The sequence below is a fragment of the Engraulis encrasicolus genome, chromosome 8 (assembly GCF_034702125.1).
Source record: "Engraulis encrasicolus isolate BLACKSEA-1 chromosome 8, IST_EnEncr_1.0, whole genome shotgun sequence".
NCBI classification, from domain to species: domain Eukaryota; kingdom Metazoa; phylum Chordata; class Actinopteri; order Clupeiformes; family Engraulidae; genus Engraulis; species Engraulis encrasicolus.
Window position 1 is genome coordinate 24,449,718 of NC_085864.1, and position 24,727 is coordinate 24,474,444.

The window sequence follows — 24,727 nt, forward strand, 5'->3', positions numbered from 1 at the left end:
ACTCAGATGAGACCAACCCATTACCATTTTTGGCAGCGAAGTGCCTTTGAGATCGTTGGACTACTAAACCACAAAAAAAGTATTTGTTGAGAAATTATTTTGAAGTTAAACGATAGTTAATGTAGCTCATATCAATTTTTAATATATCAATATATCTCAATCTCAATTGAGCTTATCCATGTTACGAGTACAGTTGACCACACAACAAAAAAAAAGAATCAGAAAAGCATGTATCTTTCATAAAAGCCAGGTTTAATTTACAGTTTTACTAAATGTACAGTTCCTTTTCTTTAAAAAAGCATCATTATACACAATAAATACAATACAAAATTAATCTGTAGTACTATACTTCAAATTCTTACACTTTTATTTTTTTACATTATTATTGTTCTTCCCACATCATTGTTTCTGCCATGTCTATAAACTGTTTGAACATCAACCATCCGGAAACAAAGACAGAATTATTACTTTTGTAAGGGCAACATCGGGGCTTTAGCAAAATGGCCTTGTCAATGCTCACAGCGATATTGAACCTCCCACCCTCCGTTCAAAAAAAAGTAACGTATTAGAAAAACAGTTTGCAGATACAGTTTGTTTTGTACTGACGACCTTGGACGACCAACCATTTTAGTATTCTTCACTTGTCTCATCTGGATGCAGTGGCATACTTATGTTTGAAAGACATGGTTTATGTTTCAAAGTTCCTTTCACGCCTCTCAACTTTTGAGCAGCTGCCCTAGTTACTGTGAGCATTGGTCCTTTCTTTTCTGTGAATTAATTTGGAATGGTTTCAAGTTAAAAAGTGTATTTTTCAGAGTAAATGGTGCAACGGTCACACGTGAAAAACCCCACTGAGCAGAACAGAGTGGACTGAAACTCAAGACTGAACAATTCTGAAGAAGAATATTTTCACTGTAGACCAAAGCTTCATATTTTGTTCACACAACTCTCAAGAGGATGGAAAGCTTCTGTAAGAAACGGTGAAATTCATCAAATGATCTGGAGAAGGGACCAAGAGGACTACCAACCGAACTCTTCATGTAACCTTTTACACAATTGCATCTCTGGACTCTGGAGACGGCTTGAGACACACAAAAAAATAAAATAATTCATATTACATTCATCCATTGACAAGTAGAGTGATTATGTTACACGACACTGATCATGATTTCCACAGTAAAGTGGTGAGAATTAGGCTGGAAAAATCCGAGACACACAGGTTAGGGTCAACTCTGTACGCCCCCCTCTCTTGATATATTTTCAAAGCTTTTTTATGTTGTTGTGAACAGGTTTTCCAACGTTGTGCTGTTTGAGCGCGAGCGGTGGGAGGGTGTGTGATAGGAAGAGGTGTTGCTTAACAAACCTCCTCTACTGTAACCAGACTTACAAATAAAAGGCTGCCGTTTTTTTTTTTTTTACTCCATGAATGGACTTGGATTCAACTCGATCTCTGAAATACAGTTATGTGGACAATTGTGTACACTGTACAGTGTAATAACTCCCTCCCCCCCAACCCAATTGCAAATTTTAACCAAACAAAAAAAAAAGAAACTGAACCGATGCTTGCCCGTTCTTTTTTTCCCTTACTTAGAAAAAAAAAAGATCATCAAGATATCAAAAGAGTTTGTTGTTGTTTTTGTTTGTTTGTTTGTTTTTGTGTTAACAGTCTTCCCCCGTCTGTAAGAGGGTGGGTGGGGTGCTGTTATCTGTTGTGAGTCTGTGTCACCAGGCTGCCATTCTGGCCTCGACCCCCAACCTGCTGACCCGAGGCAGAGGTCGCCGATGACGATGACGAAGAAGAAGAAGGTCTGTATGATGATGAAGAAGAGGAAGTAGAAGAAGAGGTGACAGTGCGTTGGTGAGTTTGGTGGTGGTGTAGCGCGTGAGCGCCACCTGCTGCCACATGGTGTGGGTGGGGGTGGTGGTGATGGTGGCGCCGCCCCGTGCCTGCTCGGCCCCCCGGATGCCCGCTGCCAGGTTGCTGCAGGTTGAGGATGCTGTCTATGGCACACTGCAGGTGCTCGTTCAGGCCGTCGTCCGGCGGAGGGCTGCCGCTGGAGAAGCTAGCGTTGTCCATGTCCATGTCGGGCGAGTCCGACTTGCAGCGCTTGGCGGGGAGCGAGGAGGAGTCTCTGGGGGGCGAGCAGGAGAGGGAGGAGGACGAGGAGGAGGAGGGAGGAGGGCCGGGCGCGTGCTGGTCCATTCGAAACGCTCCGCTGGGCCGCTCGCGGTTCTTGCCGCCAAAGCGTTTGTGCCGAGGCCCCATCATGGTCGCGTCCCTCTCCCCGTCCCTGTCCGCTGACGCCATGGCGTCCGTCTCCTCGCTGTCCTCCTCCTGGTGTGGCCGCCGGTGCCTGTGGTGGCGGTGGTAGGTGTTCTTGATGCCGCGGTAGAGGACGTCCTCCACCTCGGCCAACCCTGGCGGAGAGTGCCCTGACTGGGCGAGCTGACCGCCAGGTCCCCCCTTACCACCAACACCACCAACACCACCAGCATTGCCACTCCGCTCCGGAGCCCTACCGCCACCACCCTGGTGCTCCTGGAGCTTGACGCTGGCAATCACCGTGCGCTCGGGCTGGGGGGAGGAGGACCTCAGCTGGGCCGAGGGAGGCGACGGGGAGGACATGTGAACGGCGGAGGCCGCCGGGTTGGGCTGCAGGTTGGGAGGGGGCACCTCGCAGCCGCCGCCGGGAACGCCGGGTCGGATGCGCGGGCTCACATTCTCCCGGTAGGTCTTGCGCAGCGGGAGCCTGCAGGGGGTGGAGGTGGAGACTGGCGTGGGCGCAGGGGCAGGGGCAGGGGCGGGGGCGGGGGGGTTGTTGTTGCTGGGGGCGGATTTGCCCACCGTCGTCGTCGTTGCCTCGTGGTGCTCCAGCGTGCCGTTCATCTGCGCCGTGGAGGGGGTGGACGTGGAGGAGGAAGAGGAGGAGGAAGACCAAGGGTAAGAGGGAGGCGCCTTCGGGCCCGAGTGCGATGTGGTGACTGTGCTGTTGTAGGACGAGGAGGTGATGGATGCGGCAGGAGGGGCAGAGGAGGAGGAGGAGGAGGTGGAGGAGGAGGTGGTGGTCAAAGGAGGAGGTGCAGTAGCAGCAGCAGGAGTCCTGATGACCGACGAAGCCGTGGCTGTGGGTGGGTTGGGGAGCGCTGATGGAGGAGCCGTTGGTTGGGACAGGGACTGGGACTTGGGCTGGGGCTGGGACTGGGACTGTGCCGGCTGCGACACCTCGGGGGTGGGCGGTTGTTGTGAGTGCTGCTGCTGCTGCTGCTGCTGCTGCTGCTGCTGTTGTTGCGAGTGGACCGGGTCCAGTGCGGTGTTGTGCACCACCTTGGTCAGGCCGGCTTCCTGCTTGATCTTCAGCTTGAGGCCGATGCGCTGGCGCGCCTCGTAGGTCTTGATGGGTGGCTTGCTAGTCCGCTGGGGCAGGGGGCCGTCGTCGTCATCGTTGTTGTGGTGGTGGTGCGACCGCTGATGATGATGATGACCCGGTCGGGACACGCTGGACGGAGTGCGAGTGAAAGAGGAAGAGGAGGAGGAAGAAGAAGCGAGGGAAGAAGAAGAAGAGGAGGTGGCGGAAATCGAGGGGGGAGGGGCGGATGAGTCTGCAGCCACCCGAAGTGCTGGAGCTGACGCGGCGGGGCCGGAGCTGGTGGACCACGAGACTGAGGCGCTGCCTCCGCCCTGCTTGATCACCAGCTTGGTGGGAGGGTAGGGGATGGAGGTGGAGGAGGAGGAGGAGGAAGAGGAGGAGGAGGCAGCCGCTATTGGGGTGGGGGTCAAAGAGGCGCTCGGGGCAGGGGCTGGGGCTGGGGCTGGGGTGGGTGTGGGGATAGGGATGTGTGCAGGGGTGGCAGTGGGCGTGGGGTGAGTGGGGGGTACGTGGTGACTGGCGGGTGGTGGACCCGGTCGGATTGATGAACTGGCTTCTGGTGCTGCGGCCGCTGGCCTTTGTCCACCGAGTGTGACGCTGTCCAGCAGGCAGTTGTTGGCAACGTACTCGTCTGTGGAGGGAAGGGACATGAATACTTTAGAAGATGCAAATACCCATTCACCCATTGATGTACTCCTGTCATCCCACATGATTTTTTTCTTAGGCGCATGTAACAGCAACAAATATCCTATGTGCAATCAATGCTTAAAAAGTAGAAGCAAACAGACAAGACAGTAGCAGACCAGTATGAATGCATTTTAAGCACAATTGTTTATGACACCAAGGCATTCAGAGTAAATGCGATTTAAAAAAAATACTTTTTTAAATTAGTTTTTTGTGCCTTTATTGATGACAGGAGAGTAGAGATTATTACAGGAAATCAGTGGGACAGAGAGGTGGGGGCGGAGTTGGGACATGATGACCCAGGCCAGACTCAAACCTGGGCCCCCAAAGGCATGCAAGTCCAAACGTGGGGGGCTAAGCGTGCCCAACCAGAGTACCCCCCGTGATTTAAAAAGATAAAAATAAAAGAATATAGAATGACTTGAGCATCATATGTGCTATATAATAACTTTTCAAAATATTTTTGGGAGCTTTTTAAGCCTTTATCAGTTTTCATAAGATAGGAAAGGACCCAAGCCAGAATGGAACTAGGATCGGCCACGTCGTAGACGAGTGCCCTACCGTTAGCTCCACGGTAGGGCCCTAAATAACGACATTCTGATTGTTTTTTTCAGTCACACAAACAAAAGAAATGCAGCTCACCTGGTCTTTCCTTTGCCAATATTCTGTCCGTGTTCAGAGCCACCTTCTCCTCCTGGATGAACATGCGGTCGATCATCACCATCTCTGCCGAAGGACCCAGTCTTTGCTGAACGAGACAAAAGAAAACAAAACGACATTCATTAGACCGTGAGTCACCCAGACGTCACAAAATAACCCAAATTATTCATCGACAAACTAGACAACAAGCTTATCAAAATGAAAAGAAACACAAATGATATTTCGACCGTGAGTCATCCCGACATTAGATAACCTAAATTATTCATCGCATCACCGGGCAATGTACACAACACTGCTTAACGCCGTAAATAGGTACCTTGGATTCTTCAAACAACAGGTGCCGATATTTATCGAGCATGGTCTGCGTTCTCTTCAGAAGCTGGGTGGAGACGCTTTCAAACTCTGTGTCGACTGTGGAATGGACACAAAAGAAATGGTAAGATGCACAACAAGCAAGCAAGCAAGCAAGCAAGATACACAACACTAATCTGTCAATTAGCAGAATAAGAAGGTTACCTTTCTTTTGGGATAGATTTTTTACAACACAGTTAAATGTTGAAAGACTAGAGGATAAGTAGAGTGTACAATTGGCCTACAAACAAAACCATGCAAAACACTCGGTCTGCAATATGCACGAAAAGGCCTGTCTGCCTGAGATCGTCTGTGATGTAAATGTGCAAGGGAGGAAGTGGTGGTGGTGGTGGTGGTTGTTACGGTACATGCACACTACAAACACAGGGGGGCATTCCAATACGCGACCTTGCATCCTCCACTTGTGCTTGTGGCCTCAAGTTTTGCTGATGCCCCGCCTACGTGGAGAAAACAAGTTTCCCCACTGTCAGCCTAGCCACAACAATTTTTGGGGGACTATTCTTCATTCACCATTCAGTTTGCAAATGAGAAAATTACTTTACAATTGAGCTTTTCTATTGTCAGTGATGTCATCACGACGTATTAATTCCTGGTACGAGGCCACAAGCACAAGTGGAGGACGCAAGGTTGCATATTGGAACGCACACAGGGTGTTGGCGAGACATGTTTGAACGTATCCTTGCTCAGTCCGAAATGGTTAGAAAACATGCAAAAACATATTCCATGCACACCAAAGCCCGGTGTCAGTGCGGAGCCTGGAAAAGTGTGCGTTGCATCCTGAAAATAGAACTAAAGTCTATTCTCTGCTCTCTGCTCGGGCGTGTGCGGGATATGAAATTAACACGCACAATTAACAACAATCCAGCCAAATTCTGGTGAAATTTCAAATTGGCTGGTAGAAAAGACCAACTTACTAGCCACTTAGACCCATGAGTGAGAGTGTGTTTGACTAGTAAAATGAACATCTACTAGCCATTTGGCTGGTGATGAAAAAAAAGTTCATTTAGAGCCCTGGTTACCTTTGTGATAGTCGTGCTGTGAAGAGGCGGTGCCCTGGTACAGGTGGTAGGGCAGGAGGCGGTGCAGGCTGTCCTCAAAGGAGCGGAAGGGGGCGCTGTAGTCCGGATGCAGCACCGAGCCCTGCTGCTTACGGAGCTGCTCCAGCATCCTGCACACACACACACACACAACACACACAACACACACACAACACACACACAACACACACACACAGGCACGCACACAGGCACGCACACGCACACACACACAGACGGTCATCATACTGGATTTATATACTCCAAATGCTTTGGAGGAAAATAATCAATTATACATGGATACATATGGGGAAAGGATATCATACTGCTGCATTACTTCTATCCAAATGCTATGATGATGAGCAGTGAATTACAGGAAACAAACCGCCATATGGGCAGGGTTATTGTAGGAACATAACTTGAGAATACGTGTAGGTGTTAATTAAAAGGTACACTGTGTGGGATTGTGGCAAGAGTAGGTATAGTAAGTATACTATCATTGAAACTGTGCTGCCTACTAGGAAATGTGATCTTTTCATGAACATTTACCAGATGATAAGCTAATATTTACTTTTATATAAATGCCATTTTCAAATGCAATTTTCACAGTCATAATGAATACTTAAAAGTTGATGGTAATGGTAAGTATTCGTGAAAAATGTAACATTTGTGAATGGATAGCATGAATTCTGGAAAGAAACTGCTAAAAATATTACACAGTGTACCTTTAAATGACAATGTCAGAGGGGGTCACAGAAATCCCAGGCAATACAATTTCAGGTTAAAGCTCGCAAAAAAAAAAAAACAAGAAAAATCCATAAAAATAAAATGGTCGAAACTGTTTGCCGTACCTGGCTTCCTTGCTGGGTTCCATGAACAAAGGCATTTTCATAGACGACGTCTGCTGAAAGAATTCAACCAAGTTATGTTAAGCACACAAAACAGGTACGGAAATATAGATAAGCAATCTAAAGAATTGATTCTGCCCATTATGCAGACAAACACTTCATATGAGAACAGAAAGTAAATGACACATCAAAGGAGCAACATATTTGAAAAGCAGTATAGTTGAGTCAGGTCATTGTAATGATATCTGTATTGTTTGTACAGTTGTATTGTATTTCAGTTCCACGAGTTCTCAGGATGGGAGCTCTTTGGCTTTATTTACATGTACTTAATGATGCCCTGGAGGCTTCTCACATTTGCATGCAAGAGTGTTCCCCAGTGAACTGATTAAACTTGTACATAAATAGACATGCATGTAAACTAACATATGTGACAACAGTGTTTCCCACAGAAATTTTGGAAACTATGGGGGCAGCCGGGATTTTTTTTGTCCGGGGGGGGGGGGGGTCTTTTCACGGGCCTTTTTTTTGGGGGGGGGGGGGGGGGGGGGTTGGGGATCTTTTCACAGTTTTTTTTTTGGGGGGGGGGCACGCAGTGTAAATGCAAAATGGCAAAACAATGAGTACAGTATGACATTGGCGCATGGAGAAACTATAGGCCTACGCCTACATTTCAGCCATTTATATTTTGAGAAATAAGGCTACATAATACACATGCAGGGGTCTATGTAATGAAAAAATAATAAAACAAAATAGGAGCAGAGATAAGAATTTAAGATTGCTGTGAAATTGTTAACGCATAAACAAAAAGGGTCTAAGAGGGTAGGCTATGCATTTTCCCCACACACACATTCTACATGAGGGGTGCTGGTCACAGGGCCAGTTTTTCAAAAGTCCTCTCATTAAAAGAGCTGAACAACATATTACACATTTATGTCTATATTCATTTCTATATGCAGCCCGATGTCTCCTCTGCCTTGTCAATGAAGGCCTGTCACCTAACTCATTACAACTGTAAAACAAAGCCTGGGGAGTGTTAGTAAACTCATCCCAACTGTCCCTTCTCGGAAGGTTTTTTTTGTATTGCTCCCAAACCCAAGTTAACTACAACAACTTGACAAGGCTTTTGATCCCTCTCTCTTTCAAGCACTTGTGGTTTTCTCTATAGGATGTATTTACTCCAGGAGGAAAATGCGAAGGAAATCGAAATTGAAATCGCTTTTAACAAACACGGAAATCGTAAAAAAAAAAAAAGTAAAAAAAAAAAAAAAATTTTTTTTTTTTTTTTTTTTTTTACATTTTCGGAAACTATGGCGGCCAAATTTAAACTATGGCGGGCCGCCATAGTTTCCTCAATGTATGGGAAACACTGGACAAGTCATGTACTGTATGTATTGCACATTTTTATAAATGCATAGAAATAATTCACAATGACTGTGAATAAAAAATAGGAAAGTCATGGAAAGAGATGGAAGTCATTTTTAAGTCATTGCCTTTTGTTGCTATGGGGAAAAACTGCATCAGGATATTGCTGATGTACTCAGTAGGGCCGATCTGGACCTGGGCCGTGTATCTCGAAAGCATTGTTGGCCAATTGGACACTTAGTTGGTTGTAATGCAATTACCAAGTAGCATCCAAATAAGTAGCCAACCCTAGGAAGCAACTATGGTTTCGAGACACACATCACATCCACAGAGTGGATGGTCTATGTATATTTAGAAGTGCTACTTCTTCCATGAATGACTGAATGAATAATCAGAAAAGATTTTGCAAGAGGAGAGAAGTGCCGAGTTCCATAATGTAACTTTTAATCAGACAACGTTTCGGCCTGTCGGCCTTCCTCAGGTCACGTGTGCAGCACTTCTCTCCTCTTACAAGTGTTTTACTGGTTGCCAGCACCTCCTTTCTGGTGTGTGTTTTGCACCTCCACTCATGAATGATTTCGTACCTGGGTTGGGAGTGGGCCAGTGGGCACGGGTGCGGGCATCTGGGACATGCCTGTGTTGAGGACCTGGATCTGCAGTGGCCCTTTCCCCACTTGAAGGCCTCCCATCGCACTGATGACTCCCTGCTTTGCCTGTAAAAACACGCAACACACATCAACACCTCATGACAGCTGGCATATTCACAACATCATTAGTCAGGATTAATTCTGATTTAAAAGATGCAACACTGATTTAAATCAATTGTAGCATGTTCAGTGAATCATTTATATCTATCCATCTATCTATTTTTCCTCAGAACATATTTCTAAAGAAATACGTCAATACCTCTCTAGAAATCTTTCTTACATTGTGTAGAATTGGCAACACAAGCAAAATATACGACTAGGGTTGTTTGACCTGATTTGTTTAAAGGCATCTAGCCATTAAAATAGTGTGCTCGGGACACTAGGCAAGCTGCATTGATTAATGGCCTTAAATAGCCATTAAATCTGCTGCAGCGAGGTTTAAGAAGGGTGTATCTTACCTGTACCTGGGGGTTAAGGCTCTGTGGCGTGATAGCCTGGTTAACATTAGATCCAACCGGCCCAGGAAATACTGCCGTCTCACCCAGGACTGAAAGGAGATGCAGAGGAAATACAACAAAGATCAGACTCGAGAAATCCCCCCCCACCCCCGGAAAAAACAAACAAACATGCTGCTAGACAGTGAGCCTGTTTATTTGCACATCAATAACCAGTTTATGAGCAGTTTTTTTTGCAGTAATCGGTTTATTCAAGTGCTCATGTAAACGGAATATACAGTTTATAATAATCGGTTTATTGCAGTTATCGATTTATGAGAAATTCGATTCGCACAGACCAATTTTTGGCTAATAAACTGATTTCTCAAGACATGTATCCAGCGTAATCGGGTTATTAGCAGGTTACTGACATTCTAGAATGATAGGTAGCCAATCACAAGCCTTGAATTCCAGTTTCGCGTCACACACTTCAGTGGAACAGATGCAATTGACAGACTGCATGTAAACGGCAATAAACAGTTTATAAACCTGTTTATTCCAATACCCCGATTATTGTGGTAATGTAAACGGGCTCAGTGTGATAGTGCTCTGCCCACTGGGTATAAATATATGCCTATTTATGGATGGCGAGGATCCCACTGCTGGGTCGAAATGTTGCCACTTGTGAACTTGTGTACTTTTTGGAGCTTTTGTCAAATTTGCAGACCACTCTCTCAAACTAATTCTGAACTATTGCCATTTTGGGCTAGAAAACCGTGGGAAATCCAGAAAGAAATCCAGACATTCTATCAATAATTTCTATGCCACCAAACTTCAATAGCCTGAAACAGGAACGCAAACACCTCCCTGCACAAAACATCTCTGAGGTCATTCGCTAGTTCTGTATTCCACTGCAATATTAATGGAGAAAAAATAAATAAAGAAAAATAAAGAAAAGACACTTAACAACTGAAATCCCTGTGCAAGATAGCGTCTTTCTGACATAACACATTTGTAAATGTCCTGACAGGCATTCCACGATTGCCAAGCCCTACTGTAGTTAACCAAAATCTCGGAACAAAATCAACTCTTCAATACATGACCTTACATTACCCAGGTGAACAATCTCTAACACACACACACACAGACAGACAGACAGACAGACAGACAGACAGACAGACAGACAGACAGACAGACAGACAGACAGACAGACAGACAGACAGACAGACAGACAGACACACCTTAACGCCGGTTATGAACTACCACACTGTCAGGATTAACAACACTGTCTATGCAACCTGTATGCACCTTTAGTAATTCAGGTCAACAGACATGCACTTCATTTAACCAGCTTGCAGAGGTGGAGGTGGACTAACTGGCTTGAGAGAGAGAGAGAGAGAGAGGAAGTCGAGCCATCCACCTGCCTGTGGTCAAAACAATGGTGGTTTCACTAATCAGCTCATCTACCTGCCTCAGAATTTGAGCCTATCACGGACAGCTGCTTCAATCTGAATTGGCCTGAACAATAAAGTGTGTGACGGGTCTTTCGCCTTTTGAGCCTACAATGTAATCACTGGTCACTCACTACAGGTGGTGAGTAATTCTTTCATACACGCATACATGGGATCACAGTGTTTGTAAACACAATGTTATGAGGGGGAGCAAGACACTGGCAGCCAACCACGTGAGCTAATTCTTTTGACCGACAGCGGTTTCCAACAATCAGAGGTTGAGTTGTACGCAGCAAGAGTCGCACAGCCAGGAGAAAAAAACATTTTTAGCCTTAAAATAACCATATGAGTGTGTGTGTTCATTTTGAAGAGGAACAATCTTCTCTGCTCGTGCCAACTGGACATCTGGGATTCATTTGGAGCTATTCCACTGTCTGAGCCTCTGGAGGGATATAGCATGCAACCAGTCAGGTGAAGCCCGGCAGCAATACTGAATAACAGAACGGGTGGCAGTCAAAGCGTTGAATCTGATGCCTCTGTGGCCATCTTGAAAGACTTAAAAGCTTTACCAGTTAATGTACACTATTCACAACAAGCTGCCTTTGTCAAAACTCAATTTTCACTACTTTAACATTTATTACCCAAAGTTTAGATAATGAGGATACTCGCAATTTACCAAAATAGAACATGTCAGCAACTATGATGCTGGACACAGGCGTACTCCTCACTAGCCTCTACTGTTCAGAGGCAATGCATTCCACTCTTCCAAGAGTGGTAAAAGTTCTGCCAGGTCACACTGAACCATCTACAATATCCAAATCTTTGTTATACTGACTGGTGACTGCCAACTGCTAAAGCTCCTCCACCAAAAGCAAACCTAGCCTCACAAGCCATCCTACGTACTTTCGCCAAAGGATTGGCTCCACTACTGTAGTCTGGCCGTGCTACTCTGTGGAGTGCCTGGAGCAGTAGAATTTTGATCGCAACGCCCCCCCCCCAGAAGACAGCAAATAAGCGAATACGCCCCCCACGTGGGGGCGAAAGGGGGAGGACGCTCGTGACAATGACGTACACATCTGCGCCAGAGCCATTGGTCTGCGCTATGTTGTTGTTGAGTAACTGCCAGCGATTGGGTGAGAGGTGTCCAATAATTTCAAAACATAACTGAGTGCAAACTTCCTGCTTCCTACAATCGCTTCAGAGCAAACAAATGCCAGACCATAAATACGAAATGAAATGGTAGTATTATGGGATGGTCAGGACCAGGCTAAAGCAAACCCTGATTGGGTCGTGTTTGGACAAATAAATGAGGTGTGTCTACCCCAATACAATTGCCTTCCTAAATTTCTGAAGCGAAACCAACACCATGCATGACAACCACTGACGCTGGGGCTACATGGATGGATATGCCAAGTCAAAGACTTATCTGCTGTAAAAATTTGCTTCTTCTTCAATGGAACTGGCTACACAGACACAGCAGCCTACCCGACATTCTAAAAAAATATCCCGTTCTTTTCATCGGAGCGTGATTTCATGCAACAGAACACATCTAGTCTAGCCCCAGTGTGACACTCATAAGATCTCTATACAGAGTAGGCTATTAGGTCACAAGATCCATCCATCCATCTGTTTATCTGTTCAGAATCGCGCAGACAAAAAAAACGTGCCAGACACATGGGGTGCATTCCAATATGCGACCTTGCGTCCTCCACTTGTGCTTGTGGCCTCGCCCCGCTTCCTTACCCCTCCTTTGTGGAGAAAACAATTAAGTTTCCCCGCTGTCAGTCAAGCCACAACAAATTTTGGTGGACTATTCTTCATTCACCATCCAGTTTGCAAATGAGAAAATTACTTTACAATTGAGCTTTTGCGAGATATTGAAATATAATACTGCTGTCAGTGATGTTATCATGACATATTACTTCCTGGTACGAGGCCACAAGCACAAGTGGAGGACGCAAGGTCACATATTGGAACGCATATTGCATGCACAAACTCACAAACACACGCCCTTCTGCAGGCGACGCTGTAATTACCTGCGTTAGGTGGCGCCGACTTCACCAGCACTGACTTGGGTTGCATCATGGGTGGCCCCGACGGTGCAGGCGGGCCGCCGGGGGCCATGGCGGCTGACGTGACGACCTGAGTGCTGGGTGCTTCTGGCAGCTTGGCGAAGGGGCCGGGCGCCACCGCGGCCTGAACCCCCTGCTGCTGCTGCTGCTGCTGCTGTTGCTGAGCCTGCTGCTGCTGTTGCTGCGCCTGCTGCTGCTTGGCCTGGAGGATGAGGCTCTGCTGGACCTGGAAACAACAGAGAGAGAGAGAGAGAGAGAGGAAACGACGAGTGAGAACTTGACAGACAAAGAAGAAATGTCCACATGTAGCGCATTCAGGCTGACTGAGAACTGTGGAGGTGCCCGTTCCTGCACCTAATCGCGAACCGGATGTCGTGTTCACGCCACAGATTTTGGACCGGAAAGTTGGTTCGCAATGCAATCCGCAAAATACAAGGTTTTTCTCCGCGAACCGTGACGACAGCGTGGCCGTCAGCAGGTTCATCCGGGTAACATAGTCACGCGCGGAAAAAGTTCAGAGCCCGGTATGAACACGGGCTGTTCGCAGATAAGCACTTCAGTGCCGAACGTAACTGGTGCGGCCACCCTGACCGGCTCCGTTCTGGTCGGCCTGAAACTGATCAAGAAAAAGGGTTTCTTTTTAATATTCTGACTCCCTTGCTTGTGACGTTGTGATGACGTCACGGACGACTAGGACTGTAATGAATGATACACCCAACTCGATTCGATTTGTATCACAATATTTGACCCACGGTTTGATACACCCCAAGATTGAAAAAAAATATGTAGCCCACATATTAGAACGTACCCAAAGAGAAAACACCATAAAGGTGTGGTAGGAGATCTTTGTCTGGACAGCAGTGTCTGAGGACAGGGGTTGCGGTGAAAGGCAGGGGGGTGTTATGTGATCTTTTCAAAATTGAACCGAAACTGGAACCCATTTATTCCCAAGATCTCCTAACCCTACCTTTAATAAATCATGGAGAGTGATGATGTGCTACTTTGAGGGAAAACATAAAAAAAATAATAAATAAAAAAACACATGGAGACCCACCTGCTGCAGCCTCTCCAACAGCTGCTTCTGCTGGGCGTTGGGCTGCGCGATGGCCGACAGCGTCTGCACCTGCGAGCTGATGAGCTGCAGGTTGCGCTGCTGATCGGGCGTCAGGCCCAGCAGCTGGGGCAGCTGCTTCATGATGCCCGCAGTGGAGGCGGCGTTGGCAGCAGCATTCGCGGCAGCAGCAGCAGCTTGGGCGGCGGCGGCAGCAGAAGCAGCGCCCCCAGCAGGACCCCCTGGACCCCCAGGCGGGGGCGGGGCGAAGTGGAATGGTGGCGGTGGCACTGCCACCACTGACGGGTGACCCTGCGAAGATGGCGGCTTAGGGGAGTGGGAGGGCTGCGGAATCTCCAGAGGAGGTGGGATGACCGGGGCGGTCTGGGACGGAGGTCGGGAGGCCTGCGGCTGTAGCTGCATGGGGATCTGAGTCTGGATCTGCTGGGGCTGTTGCTGTGGATGGTGCTGCTGTGGAGGATGGGGCTGTTGCTGCTGCTGCTGCTGCTGCTGGGGCTGGAGCATCTGAGGAATGGGCTGCGACTGCTGAGGCGAGCCTGCGATGGGGTTGCGGATGATGAAGAGGGGCATCGACGAGGGGGTGCCGGCGCGAGGGGGCATTTGTGTCTGTCCTGGGGGCTGGGGTTGTGACTGCTGCTGCTGGGGGAGGGGGGACTGGATGCGCTGGCCGACGGTGAGGGGGGAGGACTGAGACGGCTGCGGGCTGTCAGCCATGGGTGGGTGGACCGCGCTGGTGGTGATTACGTGCTGGGAGGGGGAGGCCGTCTGGATCCTCAGTGGCTGCTGCGGCCCCGCTGTGGAGACCTACGAAGACGAACGAAAAAAAAAAAGACGGGAGGATTTGCAAGAGATCATCGTTTAACGTTTGTGCACTGTTTGTTGGCAAGAGAGTGGAAGAAGAGTCACACAGCACAGCAACAGGTTCAGAGACACTTCGATTGAGATGGCCAGAAACAAATGTGATGGCTAAAAATAACCTAACATTTACTTTCCCGTTAAGTCCGTTCAGCTGCCACTCAATTAGCCGTTTCTGTGTCATGGACTATGAGGCTGCTCCTGTTAGCCAAAGGAGACCACTACACTGGCCATCTCAATACTTCAAGCACACAAAAACACACCATCTCAAATAGACAGCTACTACAGTACAGTACATGGACAGAAGCAAGGCATTCAGGGCAAATGAAAATCGGCAGGGTAAAATAACTTGAAACAGCTAAAAGGAAGGACCAAAAAAAAAAGAAATTGGTACACCTTTACTTTATGTAAACGTCATCTGAACCCTTGAATATGATTGGAAGACAGGCATCTTGAAGCAGCTCAATGGAACCACAGTGGCCAGCTTTTTACTGAGCAATTCTGTCTTTTGAAGAAGTGATGGCGATTCTGCAAGTGCATGTTCATGACACAGCAGACTTTCACACTGAAGACAAGTTACCACCCTGCAGGCCTGGTGCGACTTGTTACACGACTACTGTATGAGAGATGGTGTTAAAAGGAGTTAGTAAGAAAAAGCGTCATGCATCTTCCAAAAAAAACCTGACAAAGTTAGACATTTTATGCATCAGCAGCTAATCTGGTAAATAAATAAAAATAAAACAGCAATATGCAGATGCAAACAGAAGAATTGTTGCCTTCACATTAATACAGTATTGTGCAAATATCTTGGGCAACTTCAACTTAACTGCAGCACCATATTAGTCTTTGCATCCTTATGAACATAAATTGGGCTAACTAGACCATACCAGTCAATCCACTTTTCCCGACCAAGGTTTTTCAAATATTAAAAACAAAACAAAAAAGTTGATAAACGACTAAAGACCATCAGATCAAACGAATGTATGATAAACCACAGCACACCAGTGATTGCGGATGCACCCCAGGTGGTGTTTACCATTGACAGGGCAGGCTATGATGCTGAATGTGTGTGTGTTTGTTTTGAATGGCTGCTGAAAACTGTTTTGTCTACCTTTTTATTCATACTATTTATTTTGACCTCTGTCTCTTTCATCTATCCCATGAACTGTTGTCTACTGTTCTGCCGTGCAAAACAAGAACGCAGTAACTCGAAAATGGTCGAAATTGAGTTTAGATCGGAAATTAGCTTTAAACTACATAATTTGTCTTGTGTAAAAAAAACGGTGGTCCAACATCGTCCTGTTTTAGAGAAAAATCATTTTGAAAGTGCAAAAATGACAAAAAAAAGTTACTGCGGTATTGGAGTAAAGGTTACGTCGTGCAAAACAAAAACGCAGTAATTCGGTGAGTTACTGCAGCACTTTCCAATGGGAATGGTTTGGGAGTAGACAGTAATACTAGCCAAGAACGCAGTAACTCCATTTTGTGGCAGTAATACCAGCCAAGAACGCAGTAACTCCGTTTTTTTGTGGCAAAAGACACATAAATGTTGTATTTCGGGTTTTTTGTGTGCATTTAATTTCTATCCTAAAAAAGTATTACAACGGGGGTCGCTGTGGCGCAGCGCGCTAAGCCCCCCATATTTGGGCTTCCATGCCCACGGGGACCCCGGTTCGAATCCGTCCGGGGTCATTTCCCGATCCTCCCCTGTCTCTCTGTCCCATTCGCTTCCTGTCACCATCTTTGACTGTCCTGTCAAATAAAGGCATAAAAGCCCCTAAAAATATAAATATTTTCAAAAAAAAGTATTACAAGGAAGTGTCACCACCACTTTACCGACAACACAGTTGTCGCGGCATTATAGGACATTTTGAAGCCTTTTTTCTCAGTTTGCCAGAATCTGAGTTACTGCGTTCATGTTTTGTACGGCAGTGTTGTCCAAAGGACTTCAAAGGACTGTGGAAAATCCACCGAAATGTGGAAAGAAAAGTAAAATGTTTCCCTGCCATATATCCCTACAGCAGTATTCCTGAGAGGAGGTAGCGTAGCAGGAGGAGTTTCACATCGGTTTTCTGCAGTTTATTTTAACATTATGTAACCTAATGTTCTCTTCAAAAGCAGGCTTTCGGCTACAGCACTATTAGAGGTGCATTTGCACAGCACTGAACACAAGGAGTGGTGGCCGTTTATTCTGTACTACCATTATACAAATGCAGAGGTTGTTTAGATTGGAGACAGAAGAGGAATTACCATTTTTTTCAGTCAGTGACTACTGGATAATTAGGTTAGCTTATCTTCGACAATTGGCATCATTCTGAAACGCACAAGCTCTTAGGAACACATGCTTTCTAGGATTGACGCAAGACTGAGCTTTAAAAGTTCACGTAAGGTGACAGAACACAACAGGACACGATAAATGACTAGAAAGCAACGGCAACAGAGGGAGGAAGCAACAGAGACAACAAAAACACTGGCCACATGTTTTCACCATCAAGTGAGGGTAGAAAAAGCACAGTGAAAAAGGAAGGCAAGGTGGGCAGGGCAGGGCAGGGGCAGGACAGGGTAGAGCACGGCAGGGACAGAATGAGAGAGGGGGGGGGGTGTATATATTCCAATAAGGTAGCTGTGGCAGCAGCGAGAAGGTGGGGTGGGGTGGGGTGGGGTGGGGTGGGGTGGCTTATATAAAAGCAGCACAGAGCAATGGTGGCTCCACTCTCATCTACCTTGGCGACCACCGATGCTGCTGCTGCTGCTGCTGCCGCCATGCGGGCCGGGGCCGGGCCCGGGGACGGACTGGGACTCTGACCCGGCAGGGGCTCAGCTAACAAGGGGCCCGAGGGGGCCGGGGCCTGGGAGGCCAGACCAGCAAAGCTGCCGCTGACGATAACGGATGCAGGTACGCCCACAGAGGGGAGATGGTGACGATGATGTGGATCTTTGTCTGTCTGCTGACGGTGGTGGTGGTGGTGCTGCTGCTGGTCCTGACACATTTGTCACATTGTCACAAGTAAGGGGAGAGATTCATGAGCATACCAAAACAAAAACAAAAAACAAAAAAATGCATCTTGGGTGAGGCAGGGTCTCCATTTTTATACGAGTACACAGTTCATTCACCTCACTTGTAGCACCAATCTTCAACTACAGAACCAGGACAGCGCACAACTGGCTATCTATGGAGGTGATATCATGGGAAAGCCATCTCATCTCAGAATCAAGAACACAGTACCACATACAGCTCCAGGCATTCAATAAAAACTCATAAGGGTTAATCCCGGATTCAGGAAAAAAAGTACCACAAATTTGAGCTGAACAGCTCTGAATCAGCTCTTTGAGCACTGAAGCTCCAAAGACAGTTAAAGCAGCAAACTCAGTGAAGTCACTTGTGTTGGAAGAAAGCAGTGACAGGGTTTTTACTTTCTGAACCTGGAAATTGGCACCTCTGACTGACTACACGAGGGAATTCTAATTAGGACATCCCTTTTGGATCAGAGCTCGTTAGAGAAGCCACAGTCATTTAGCACACAGGTGGTTGACGTGGGATTTGTGGTACAATATTCTTGTTTCTGAACTGTGGTTGTGCCTTAACTGAGATACCTGATAACATTTTAACTTCACACACAATCATCCCTCTGAAAAGAAAAAGGATACTCCTAGTGCCACATTACCTAGGCTATATTCCTACATTGACAGTATATCTGTTCTGCATTTGTGCTTGATGTTTGCATTCTAAGTATATAATACAGGAGATTGTTCTGATGCCCTGACAAAAATGGATAGAAGATGATGTCATTTGTAATTGATTAATTGCAAATTTCCTTTCCTTGTGCAAACTGGCAAGCCATTCATCCAAAAGTTCACTTAAGCAATTAATAGGTTGCATTTGGTTTCTGACGTGTGGACAATTGTGTCTCACAAAATGCACATTTTTACAGTTTCATTTTATGATAGATTAAATTGTTGGCTAATGCCCATAGCATCCTAATGTCTGTGCTGTAGTCATCATACCTTGCAATGACAAAAAAACAATGGTTATTACTTCACTAACACTGATCAGTTTGTTTTGAGAGAACCTGTCCCAAAACAGGAGAAGAAAAGGAGTAGAGGAAAACCTAGAACCTAGAACCTAGGAGAACATAGAAGAAGAAGATGAAAAAAGAGGAGAGCAGCACACTGACCTGTTGCAGGAACATGAGGGACTCCGGGTTGAGGATCATGCCAGAGCCTTGCGGCCCCGTCAGCAGCACCTTCCCCGGGCTGTGCTGCGCCGACGGAGCCGTCAGCGGAACGGTGGCCACGGGTGCTGACGACGTGACCACACTGAGGGACGGAGATGAGGAGGGCACCACAGAGGAGGAGGAGGAGGAGGAGGCTGGCAGAGCGGTCTGCACGGCCAGGATCGAGGGCTGCTGCCCAGGCGTGGGGTGGGTACCTTGGTCTGCCGTGCTACCCAGCACAGTCACGCTCTCCCCTGGCTGACCAGGAGCCATCGCCACCGCTCCACTGGCGGCGGCAACGGCACTGCCTTGCTGCTGCTGCTGCTGCTGTTGTTGTTGTAGGGTCGACTGCAGGCTGACCGCCGGGTTCACTCCATCCACTTGGCTCAGCATGGCCAACGAGTTCTGGATGGGATGGATGACTGTCTGGGCGTGCCCCGTGATGGGGTGTGCTTGGGTTTGGGTCTGTGCCAGCGTCACGGGCATCTGGAAGAGTGCTGGGTGGCCCATCTGACCGGGCTGGAGCTGGATGGGGCCCGACAGTATGTGGGCCCCCGGGTGACCCTGCGACGCCAAGACCTGGCCCAGGTTGATGTTCTGGTTGGTCAGGATCTGGTTGGTGATGATCTGGCCTCCGGGCCCCTGACTCGTGATGATTCCTCCAGGGTGCTGGGTCAGGATCTGCCCGCCTGCCTGCAGCTGAGGCAGAAGGAACTGGTGATTCTGCCCCTGGAGGACGGTCTGCGAAGGAATGACGATGCTACCAGACTGGTTGAGGAGTTGGACACTGAGGGGTTTGCCCGACGCTTGAGGCCCTTGCTGCTTGAAGAGGGCTTGTGGAAACTGCCCGCCCTGTGCCGCCGCAGCCGCCGCTGCCTGAGCGCTCAGGACCACGTTCGACCCGTGTTTGTTCGTCAAAAAGGTCACGTTCTGAGGCGCCGACACAGGCACGGGCTGCACGCCCACGGCTTTGCCGGCGTCGTTTTGTAACGCGTGGGGGACAGAATGCTGCTGTTGCTGCTGCTGCTGCTGCCTTAACAGTTTGGGTTGGATGCTGCCCTGTGTGGGCTTGGGCTGTATGGGCGTTGGTGTCCTCTGTATGATGACGTTTTGCATGATCTGTCCTGGGGGTTGGCCGGGGGCCTGGGCTCCGAAGCCCACCAGTCCGCTCTGTGCAGTCATCATGGTATTGGCGCTGCTGTTGGTGGTTGCGCTACTCACACCAACGGTTGGCCCGTTCAACGCCGACGGCCCGATGTTAGCCTTACCTCCCTGAATCAACAGTCCGCCCCCAGAACTCAGAACTGAGCCCCCGAGGCCCGGTTGAGCGCCGGCGCCCGCCCCTTCCTGTCCAGACTGGTGCAGCTGGTAGCCCCCCATGGCTTTCGTCAAGATCTGCTGCCCAGACTGGTTAATAGTCATTACAGTGGGCTGGCCGACCACTTGAATCGGTCCTAAGCCCAGATGGCCCGACTGATTCCCATTGGGAAGAGCCTGAAGGCCAGAGATGGACTGAAGGGTCACGTTTCCAAGGCCTACTTGTGGCATGAAAGGCTGTACACTGATTGCCTTGTTCATTACTTGCGGCTGGATCTGGATGCCCGGGTGGGCTGCTAGCACGGACCCAAGCATGTCGGACGTGGCGTTGGCGGGTCCGGCCGTGGAGCCCGAGGCAGGGCCGGAGAAAATCTGGGCGGCCCCGCCGACCCCAACCCCGATACCTACACCGACGGCTGCGCCCCCGGCACCAGGCAGGCCAGGGTCGGCCAGGGGCTGGACCACTTGCGTGAGGCCCGGCAGCCCAAAGGAGCTGAGATCCAGCTCAGCCTCGGCCTCCTGCAGGCTCTGCTCTGTGATGTTGGCTTCGGCCAAACTCTGCTGGAGGATGTCGCACGGCTCGTGGTTGGAGCCGACGCCGTTGCTCCCGTCATCGCCGCCGGCGCCCCCGGGTGATCCCCCCAATATGTCGTCCTCCAGGAAGTCAAGGTCCACGCTGACTCTGGGCAGCCCTGACGGCTCGCTGGCCGATATCTGAGCGGGGGCCGGGACTTCGGAAACATGGCCCTGCAAGAAACAAGTTTTTTTGTAAAGGACTTACGAATCTTTTAAAAAAACAAAGGAGAAGTTAAAACACTTACAGCCAGATAATGGGCAAAAGGCAATTGAGTGGGCTAGAAAAGGTGAAAAAAAAGTTCGCTTTTGAGTGTCGTGAGGTGCGAGGGGTTTAGTTGCGAGTTGCTCCTATTGAGAGAGACTTGTTTTGGGGCGGGGGTCAAAGAGGTGTTCGGAAGAAAGCATGCCACACACAGATTGGATGAAGGACAGCAGGGCGGGAGCGAGTGGGGGGGTGGGGTTGGGGGTGTTACTCACCCCAGCGCTGGAGAAGAACGAGCTGGACGGGTCACTCGAGCCATCCAACAGGTCGTCAGTGTCCAGCTACACACAGACATAACCCAGGGGAAAAGAAGAGAAACCAAGGCGGGAAGAGAAACCACAGGGGAGACAGAAGGGAATGGAAGCCCAAAGAGTTAAGACAAACAGGGGGAAAGCAGAATGTGAGGTAGAGTTGAGGAGGAGGAGAAGAAGGAGGAGGAGGAGAAGCACCAACCATCAGGATGGGAAGCAAAGGATAGAGAAAAAAATTATAGAGGGGAAAAGGAAAAGAAGGGAGAATCAAAGGATGGCATTAGAATAGATTAGTGTGTCAAAATTTGTGTATTTAAAAAGAGAGGGGGAAAAAATCCAAGAGAATTGAATTAAAAGGAGAAGACCTCATTTTAATCAGAAAACACCCATGAGCAGAAAAGACTAAGACAGAAAACATCTGCAGGGAAAGGGACGACTGAGACAGGGTTGGAGGGAGCGTGTTGGGTGAGTGTGTTATGGAAGCGCCTGTGTTGTGTGTTACTCAGCGATGGGACCCCTGGCTTCAGATGCTACAGTAAAAGCCCAAATCACACAAGTGCTCCAGCCATTCACTCAACTATTGCAGTAGAGGAAAGAATGACAGCCCGATGTATTGACTCCATAGACCAGACTCAGACCAAGTGGTTTTCAGTTCCATCACAGGTGAAGATGCACCTATGCCTATTCTTTCTGGGATGCTAAAATAGTGCCTGATGTTCAGATTTGGGCTAGGTTATTGTTACCTCCTTACCGCATTTTGACAGTCTCGCCAAATACTTACATGTGTTTCAGATCCATGGAGGAAATCATTGAGTGCTTGAGGGTCACTGAAAAAAAATGGAGAAAAGCGTAAGTTTAAAGCACTGTAAAAATTCAAATTTGGCCATTTGAAAGGAACAACATTTAAACAGGTGTGTTGTGTGCAAGTTGTTGATAATCAAAACAAATGCAGCAAGGTAACACTCACCAAATTACATCTAGCAAGCACCTGCCGTCTTCATCATCCATGTCAACTGTGAACCATTGGGAAGGTTAGCAAAAGACGATGGACTTCAAAACAAATCTTCTGTTTCACTATGCAAATTATGACACAAAAAGACAGATAAATTCCACTGGATAAAATGTCAAATTAATGTAGACTTTCAAAGAGAAAATGAAAGGGGAGCACAAATGCACTGAAAATAGAAGGCAAATGTACCATGGTATATTGATATTAACAGATACCCAATCAATAATGAATAATTATATGCACACCAATTTGCTGGGCATAATGGTACATTCAAGGGTTATACATTGTGATTTAAAAGAAATTCCAAGAGACAGCCATTGAGTCATAAAGCAAAGTTATGGATATACAGTTCAGTAAATGACCTAAAAATGTGACCTAAAAATGTAAATCCCCATCATCACTAACACGCCAGACTTTGAATGGTGACAAAATTGAGTTTGACTGGCCCCTGATGTTTGTAGTTGCAGAGGCGGGCTACATTGTTTTGTGTTGTGACCCTAGTGGAACCAAACCTCCTCTGCAATAAAAAGCGCGGTTTTCACACGGATCACTCATTTCCACCTCGAGAAAAACAAACACATGCACGCACACAACCCCCAACCAAACAACAAAGTTGGACCAAAATCAGGCAGCACACATGAGCAATTATAATTTCTCGAAATAACAACCCTACTACATTAGGCTATCGGTATGGTCTGATAGCATACCTTAGTCAATTAAGTAGGCGGGGGCGCCAATAACCTCCGTTTAACTGAGCCGCAGGATGCCACGGATCTTATTTTAGGGTATCCCAGTGATACCTTTGCAACCGTTATCGCAAACAGAATTTGGAGCAGAGTGATACAGTCAACACATGAATGAAGACACAGCGGTGGAAGCGGGTTTTCTCTGGCTATACCGAGCCATAACTTTGCTATTAGCAAACACAGCGGAAAACATTGCATCCAAAATAGCTGAGTGACAGCAACATTATCAGGGCAATCTGTAAAATCCTTACATTTTCGTAAACTGTGCATTTTTTCCACTCTCTTCTGAAGGTTAAGAGACCTGGCAAACGATTTACAGCAAATCCAGACAGCTAGGGCTAGCTTGTGCTAAGCGACTAGCTGTATTTTTCGACCACAGCTTTATTCATATTGTCTACAATATTCAAAATAGGAAACTAATACAGGCATCGCGTTATAGAATCGCCCGCGCGCCACGATAACATTCAACAAAAACGACGTGGTCTATCCATTTTCTTCCACAAAAAGCCAATTGCGTAGGTCTATCCTTGCTAGCTAAATATGAGTTTATGTTGGAATACTCTTGGACCAGGGGGTATGCTTGGGAATTCGCTGTTAAAATGTGTCTCTCTGTCGAAACATGCTGGGGTTGGCATTTCGGACATGGTCGATTTGAGGTTTGCGATCAGCTTGCAATATGCAAACAATGCATCTTTCGTGTAGTTATTCCGATTTACGGAGAAAATGCTACATTGTAACAAACTCACCCGAGACGATAGAGGTGCAGGCAGCGCGGGGTCTCCAGTACGGCCCTGCACGGGCTCCCATTCAGGACCCGTTCACAGAACTCTCAAACAGGAAACAGAGGTCCGTGTCATTCGCCTGTCCAATAATTACACAGACGACATTAATTTAGCATTTTAACCGTGTCCGTGTTGATCTTTACTAAACAATAGTATGTATATACTCTCTTAAGATTTTTTTGATGCAAACTCTGGATGTTCATCTACCTGATCGCCAAACATTTGAGATGAGAAACCACTGTACGATATAGGCTAAATCACAGTAGGCTACGTAACACTGCTAGTGTATTTTTTTTTTCCATTTCCCTGACCATTTAAATTTAGCACACACAAAGTAAATAGTTACATTACATGTCGTTCACAGCCTTTTATTAAACGGATACTTTAAAGACAGGCAAGGAGGAAATGCAGCTCAATTTCTGGGTCCGCGCACTCCTATGACCTATCGTCTGATGAAATATAGCCTAAATTTGTAACAACCGGGCTTGTGCTATTTTCTTGCAGTAGAACTAGCTCAAGCTCAAAAACCTCACTACCCACTGCCCAGCTGGCAGTAGACCAGTCTCACATAATAATACCGTAACAACGGACAAAACAAGAAATTATAATGTGCTGCTGCATCACATACAATGTGCTGATTTTATGCTGACCTATTATTGTACACTTTTTTGGGTGTGGGGGATTATATTATATATATTATTATTATTATTA

The 24,727-nt window shown here is 47.4% G+C and overlaps 1 protein-coding gene across 7 annotated transcripts; it reads right to left on the bottom strand.

Moving 5' to 3' along the window:
- Window positions 1-231: 231 nt before the first annotated feature.
- Window positions 232-24,065, bottom strand: bicra (BRD4 interacting chromatin remodeling complex associated protein). 7 transcript variants are annotated; one of them, XM_063205275.1, is made up of 15 exons: window positions 23,981-24,065; window positions 22,447-22,492; window positions 22,261-22,306; window positions 21,444-21,509; window positions 19,035-21,137; window positions 17,583-17,840; window positions 13,987-14,808; window positions 12,897-13,158; window positions 9,440-9,522; window positions 8,913-9,041; window positions 6,970-7,022; window positions 6,104-6,252; window positions 5,029-5,123; window positions 4,695-4,800; window positions 232-3,999 (listed from the first exon to the last, which is right to left on the bottom strand). In XM_063205275.1, the coding sequence occupies exons 1-15, from the start codon at window positions 24,039-24,041 to the stop codon at window positions 1,703-1,705; spliced, it is 6,576 nt and encodes a 2,191-aa protein (XP_063061345.1). In that variant the 5' UTR covers window positions 24,042-24,065; the 3' UTR covers window positions 232-1,702. The 7 variants fall into 7 exon arrangements, with proteins under 7 accessions (XP_063061345.1, XP_063061344.1, XP_063061343.1 ...); XM_063205274.1 differs by having other exon boundaries at window positions 6,970-7,019; window positions 9,434-9,522; XM_063205273.1 differs by having other exon boundaries at window positions 9,434-9,522.
- Window positions 24,066-24,727: the final 662 nt, after the last annotated feature.